Source organism: Oreochromis aureus, linkage group 13, assembly GCF_013358895.1.
Source record: "Oreochromis aureus strain Israel breed Guangdong linkage group 13, ZZ_aureus, whole genome shotgun sequence".
In the NCBI taxonomy this organism is placed as follows: domain Eukaryota; kingdom Metazoa; phylum Chordata; class Actinopteri; order Cichliformes; family Cichlidae; genus Oreochromis; species Oreochromis aureus.
In genome coordinates this window covers 34,023,412-34,029,411 of record NC_052954.1, presented here as the reverse complement: position 1 = coordinate 34,029,411, position 6,000 = coordinate 34,023,412, and the positions used below count along the sequence as shown (strand labels likewise).

At 50.5% G+C, this 6,000-nt stretch overlaps 1 protein-coding gene across 1 annotated transcript in view; it reads right to left on the bottom strand.

The window, feature by feature from the left end:
- LOC116335530 (echinoderm microtubule-associated protein-like 6) overlaps positions 1-6,000 on the bottom strand; it is an 83,541-nt gene that overhangs the window by 23,498 nt on the left and 54,043 nt on the right. Inside the window, exons 18-28 of the mRNA XM_031759256.2 lie at positions 5,765-5,858; positions 5,588-5,688; positions 5,154-5,356; positions 4,966-5,077; positions 3,932-4,059; positions 3,584-3,725; positions 3,335-3,487; positions 2,495-2,626; positions 694-782; positions 381-557; positions 1-123 (exon numbers count right to left, since the gene is read on the bottom strand). The exon at positions 1-123 is cut by the window's left edge and continues 112 nt beyond it. Coding sequence (XP_031615116.1) covers positions 1-123; positions 381-557; positions 694-782; positions 2,495-2,626; positions 3,335-3,487; positions 3,584-3,725; positions 3,932-4,059; positions 4,966-5,077; positions 5,154-5,356; positions 5,588-5,688; positions 5,765-5,858 — 1,454 coding nt within the window. The remainder of the gene's footprint in view (positions 124-380; positions 558-693; positions 783-2,494; positions 2,627-3,334; positions 3,488-3,583; positions 3,726-3,931; positions 4,060-4,965; positions 5,078-5,153; positions 5,357-5,587; positions 5,689-5,764; positions 5,859-6,000) is intronic.

The window sequence follows — 6,000 nt, the reverse complement described above, 5'->3', positions numbered from 1 at the left end:
CCAGATCATCAGGGCGGTGTCAGCCCCGCCCACCGTCAGGAGTGTGGAGTCATCCTGAGCCCAGCGGACATTTGTGACCTGTGCGCTGTGGCCCACGTAACGCTTGAAGCGAGCGTACTGACCCTGCAGGAGGAAAGGAAGCGTGCCTTTAAGAGGAAAGGTACAAACTCAAAACCTGAGGTCAGAGGGGCACTCTGATTGGTCCTAATTTTACAGGAAGTCATACCACCAGTTATCCAAACTGACTTTTCTATCGCCACATTGATACTGAGCCTGGGAGCACTTCAGAACAATCAGGCAGCGTTGAGAGGAGTCGCCCCCTGCTGGCCACTAGAAAGAATGCACTCTTTTCTGTACAGTGTGCGTGTTGTGTGTCGTACTCTGACGGGGTAGCTGAACAGTTTGAGGAAGCCAAAGTCGTCTCCGGTGGCGAGCAGCGCGTGGTCTCTGGTGAGCGACGTGGCGTTGATGTCGGTGATGTCGCTGTGCGTCGGCCAGATTCCCTCACAGGTGGAGCCCAGAACCGACGTCCAGCCGGCCCACTCGATCCGCTCCAGCTGCACAAACACACACACACACACACAAGAGATACGGGACGAAATAAACGGACTCGTTCACGCTGCTGGAAATATGTTGGAGGCGTGACCTCATGAACCCGAGCTCCTCCTCCTCTTGCTCAGCATGCACACTGACCTCAGAGTCTTGGATGGTTTGTCGTTTTCCTCGCGGGGCTTCGAAGAACAGTTGCTCTTTGGCTCCCGTGTTCACCTGCAGCAGTTTACCTGCAGCACAAAGAAAGCAGAGAAACAACGTTTGACAGCAGAAGCTGGACTAAGAATAACGCCGTGGCTGAACGCGCTCGGGAGATCACGCCGTCTGCTCGCAGACTCTCTGTTAGCATTTACCCTTTAACTTAGTCCTCAGTCACATTAGGGACAGGTTGGTGACCCCTGATAACCTCTGGTTGCTATGGAAACATGGACCAATAACCTGAGCGTGGTCGGTAGCAGACAGCAGCATAGTTTGCACAGAAGACGCCAACATGTCTGCAAACACTCGCCGGCTGCTCACCGAGCGGGAAAAACCGGAGGACACTCGTCTCCAGAGGCCCAGCGTTTACTCTGAGCCACTCAACCCTCTGTTAAACAGCGCCCCCTGCTGTGCGGAGGGCAGCATCTAAAGTGTGAAATTATAATGTGGTAAGCACTGCTGTTGTTCTGTCCGCCAGGGCTCGCAAAATCGCTAGCCCGACGTCCCGGGGCAGCGATTTTTCCAGTCGGGCTACCAAAATCTATCTCAGCCCTGCCCGTCGGGCTATCATAGGAAGGACAAATATATGTCAATGCTTTTGCATTCTTTCGGACATGTAGCTGGGTAATTATGTCATTGGCATCGACGAGCCTCTGTCAATATGTAAAATCGAGTTTGAATTTGCGCTTGTTTTTCACTTTGCGATCGCGCGAACGGTGTATAGAGAGCGGCAGCACTGATTGGTGAGTGACGATTAATTGCGCACCAATTCCTCTGACATCGTCTTATCACTCATTAGCTTACTATTCAAACGTGACAAGTGAAATCTCCCACAGCAAGCTTAAACATGTGAGAGGTTGATTTACGCCGGTATTTTAGTTCTGCTGAGCCAAATAAGACAGGTCAGGGTGAAGAAGGGGCAGCCAAAGAAAAGCCGACCACAAAACGGAAAACTTATGACAAATCAGACTATGAGGCAAAAAGAAAGCTCAGCTTTATGGTTTCATGGGCAAAAGAATTTCTGTGGCTGGAATATGACGAGCTAAATAACATCATGTTCTGCCGGGTGTGTCGTGAGTTTCCCTCGATATCTGAGTCGACCAGCGCCTTTGTTACTGGGACCAGTAAGTTTAAGAAAGACCCCATCAGAACCCATGAGAAATGCAAGAAATGCATTATTGCTCAGTCTGCAGTATCTGTCCCAGAACAAACAGCAATTGGAAAAAACATACTAAAAATAAACCAAGCACAAGAAGAAGTCCTGAAAAATCTTTCCAAAGCGTACTGTGTTGCAAAGAGTGAACTACCATTGTCAAAATGTAGCAGTCTTTGCAAACTTCAAAAAGCAAATGGCCTCGATCTTGGTTCCCCTTACCTCTTACCCTTGACTTCAGTGGAAATTTCAGATTCAGGATCTGACACAGACTGATTCATGTTCTACACAGTTCCAAATATTTGAGTTGATGATTGTAATTTTTATACAATTGTTGTAATTTGTGTTTTAACAATTTTTTGATGGATGTTTTGTTTTGTAAAGGAAACAAAACATCCATCAAAAAATTGTTCTCATGTTTTTTCGGGCTAGTTAAATTTATTTTGGGCTACCAAAAACTGAAGAGTGCCTGCCCGAAGGGCTACCAGGGATTTTGAAATTTTGCGAGCCCTGTCCGCGGTCATGTCAGGTGTGTGCAGGTGTGAGAGCAGACTCGGATGGGAGAGAGAGAGAGAGAGAGCTGTGTGCTACCTCGGGCGTCCCAGTCGATGTGCGTGATGTAACTGGACGCTCCTTTACAGATGCCGACTCTCTTGCTGCTCAGCACGTTGTAGATGTCCACGAAGCTGTCATGTGACGCCACCGCCAGGTATTTACCTGAGTCTGAGAGCACGAACACCCGGAACACACACAGTCTGTCACATGACCCACAAAAGATCAGATCACAGCAAATCAGCACGTTTATGGCTTCCTCTGGCTTTAAGTTACAACAGTTCATGTGCACAGTGAAGCTCACACATTTACAAACGCGACGTCCTTCTTTATAAAACCTCACAGCAGGTTTACTCTTGTTTCAGTTCTGGGTGGTTTCAGAGGCTGCAGGGATAAAATCATCAGTGTTTGACACGACGTGTGCAGGAAGGGTTATTTTCACTCTCCATATCTACCTGCCTGACCTGGCAACACCTCAACAAAGAGCTGGGTTCATCTGGGGTGGTTCTGTAAAGCGGGGGGGTTGGTGGTTCGATCCCTGGCTGCTCCAGGCTGAACCCAGAGCTTTTCCTGATGCGATCATCACAGGGAACGTTTGATAAAAAAGCAGGTAGCATGTGATATAAGAGCCAGATGTTTCAGTGCATCGCTGTCGCCAGCAAAGGAGGAGGAAACACATCAGCGGCTCGGTGGTGCAGCGGTTAGCACCGTGGCCTCCAGGACCTCTCACACACACAGAATGAAACATCTGCAGTAAAAACGTGTTTGTGGCGTCAAGAACAGTCGCAGCTCTGCGATGAAATCATCACAGAAGCCGACTGTAGGATGGACACAGACTCTGACACCTGTGTGTGTGTCTGTGTGTGTGTGTGTGTGTACCTGGGGAAAAGCGGATATCAGAAATGGCATCACGCCGATGGTGGAAGCTCAGCAGGTCCTCCAGCGTGTCTGCGTTCACCACCAGGACGCCGCCGTCGCTCAGACCGACCGCCAACGCTTTCCCGTCAGGAGAGAAGGCGCAGCAGCGACCGCCTGCAACACACACCAAGTATCCGATTACTGGTAATCTGGGGCTGTGACGCGTTCAGGGACTTTAGTAAAAGCAGACGCTCGCTCCGTTAATCTGACCTCTCTTAAGCTTGCGGACGGCCACCATGCGGTGATTGGCTGACGTCTCCCACAGTCGCAGCGTTTTGTCATCACTGACGGTGGCGCAGACGGGGAGGAGGGGGTGGGGGGCCAGACCCCAAACCTCGCCCTCCATGTGACCCTACACACACACACACACACACACAATATTACCATGATGGTGTGAACGTGCAGCAGGAACAGGAGACACATGACAGGAAATCAGGTCCACAGGCACCACAGGTATCCGTCACCATGGAAACAGGTGCCAGAATACACACACACACACACACACACACACACACACACACACACACACACACACACACACACACACAGTATTCCCACCTGCACCAGCAGGGTCATGGGTCCGGTCTTGTCAATCTCCAGAACTTCTCCGTTTTTGGTTCCCACCAGGATGTGACCGTGACCCAGGGTGATGGCCCTGATGGACGGGTTGTCCTCCAGCAACAGGCCTGCACACACACACACACACACACACACACACACAGACACAGACACTGAGACTTGTCATCTCTGTATCGTCTTTTCTGGTGTAAAGTCTCTCTGTAGTTGTTTTTCGCTCTGAGTTTCTCTAGTTTGGCTCGTTTCCTTTTTATAAAGATGAAGCTGCCAAGACAATTAAAGCAAAATCATAAATAAGGACTGGCTGAAGATCTCTACGTGTCCCCGGTGATCCAGCCGCTCGATCGCGTTGATTTAATTACCGTCTCTCTGTAATCGTCTCTGTGATCGGCTGAGCAGCCTGGACTAAAGGTGAATCTTTCCAGTAACTGCTCTCTTTTCCAAACCCGGATATTTTTGCAGTTTCAGCTGCACGTCCACATGATGGCAGCGTTGGATAGAAGAGGTTCTGCTCTACAGGACAACCATCTACTCCTGATCCACGAGTTAAATATGAGCGAGTTACAGAGCATCTCTGCGCTGTGAAAGGAGAAAAACTGAAAACATAAAGAGGTCAGTGGGTTTGAACCTCACCTGTCAGGAGACGCCACAGGTGACACTGGTACAGGCAGCAAACCCACCGGCTGAGGCTCGTAGTGACACAGTCAGCATGCAGATGTTTAGCATCTGGCTGAGTTTCAGCACTCAAACGTTTGCTTATTAGCGACAAACACAGAGTTTATCTCTGATGTTTATCTTTGTAAAGATCAGTTTAGCCATGAGAGTCTTTAAAAACTCTGATGACATCATCAGCAGGTCTCCATCACGTGTGTTTCACGCAGCTCTCACGTGCTTTGAGCTGCGTGTCCAAACAGAATCTCAGACTCTGATTGGTGGGATCAGGGCACAGTCAGTCCACCTTAAACGATAAGGTGGAGCTGTAATCGTGTTCTTCTGTGCTGACTGAATCTAAGCACCTTTCGACCCCGGGGACAGCGCTGCTCTCTTGATGGCGTAGGTTTTCAGGCAGCGGTCAAACATGTCGTCCCACAGCTCCACCACGCCGTCCTTCCCACCCGTCACAAAGCCCTGCAGACAAACAGATTTCACTGAGTTTAAATACCTGACAGAGGCTGTGGGCCGGGTTCAGGTCTGCCCTCCTCACCTTGTCCAGGGAGAACATGGCGAACACCGGCCCATCGTGGGCCTTCACCGTTTTCAGCAGCAGCGGCTCCTTCCAGATGTAAACGTCTCCGGTGGCAGTTCCGGAGAACACCAGCGCCTCGGTGCGGCCGTAACACACCGACATCATGGTCTCCGGCCGGCCGATGCTCCTGAAGGCGCCGTGCTTGAAGGTCAAACCACCACCTGGAGGACAGAGGGAGAAGCGCTCCATCACACTGTGACCTACCGCACCCTGCAGTTCCTCTAGTGTCCAGCAGGGGCTCCAGCAGTGAGTCAGTCCCCACAGGTTAAAACGTCACACCTGTAACACCTGTACGGGGGCCGGCTCACCTGCTTAAACTGGTGCCAGTTATAGCGAGCAGCTGTGGGATAAATGCTACACGACAAAGTGAAACATCGACGCTGCAGTTTTACCTGCAAGCTGCCAGAACTTAATGTGTTTGATTCCCACAGTGACCAGTTTGTCCATGACCATGGGATTACACTTCACCACGAAGATCTTGTCCTTGTGACCCCTGAGAGAAGACAGACAGTCAGTAACCGTCGGCTGCGGCTCTGTCAGAGTTACACATTAAGGTCAGCAGCGAGTACCGGGCAGTGGCGAGCTTCTCTCCCCTCTTCCAGTCCCACACGACGATCGAATGTCCATCATCGATTCCCACCGAAACCAGACTCTTCCCATCAGCTGTGAGAGGAAACACAGATCAGCTGGTGATGTCACGTTACTGTGAGTCCAATCAAAGCTGACGCGTAAAACACACCCACATTTTTTCAGTCGTGTCAGCTCGACCACAGTTTGCAGTGAAGTCGAAATCTTTTGCAGACAC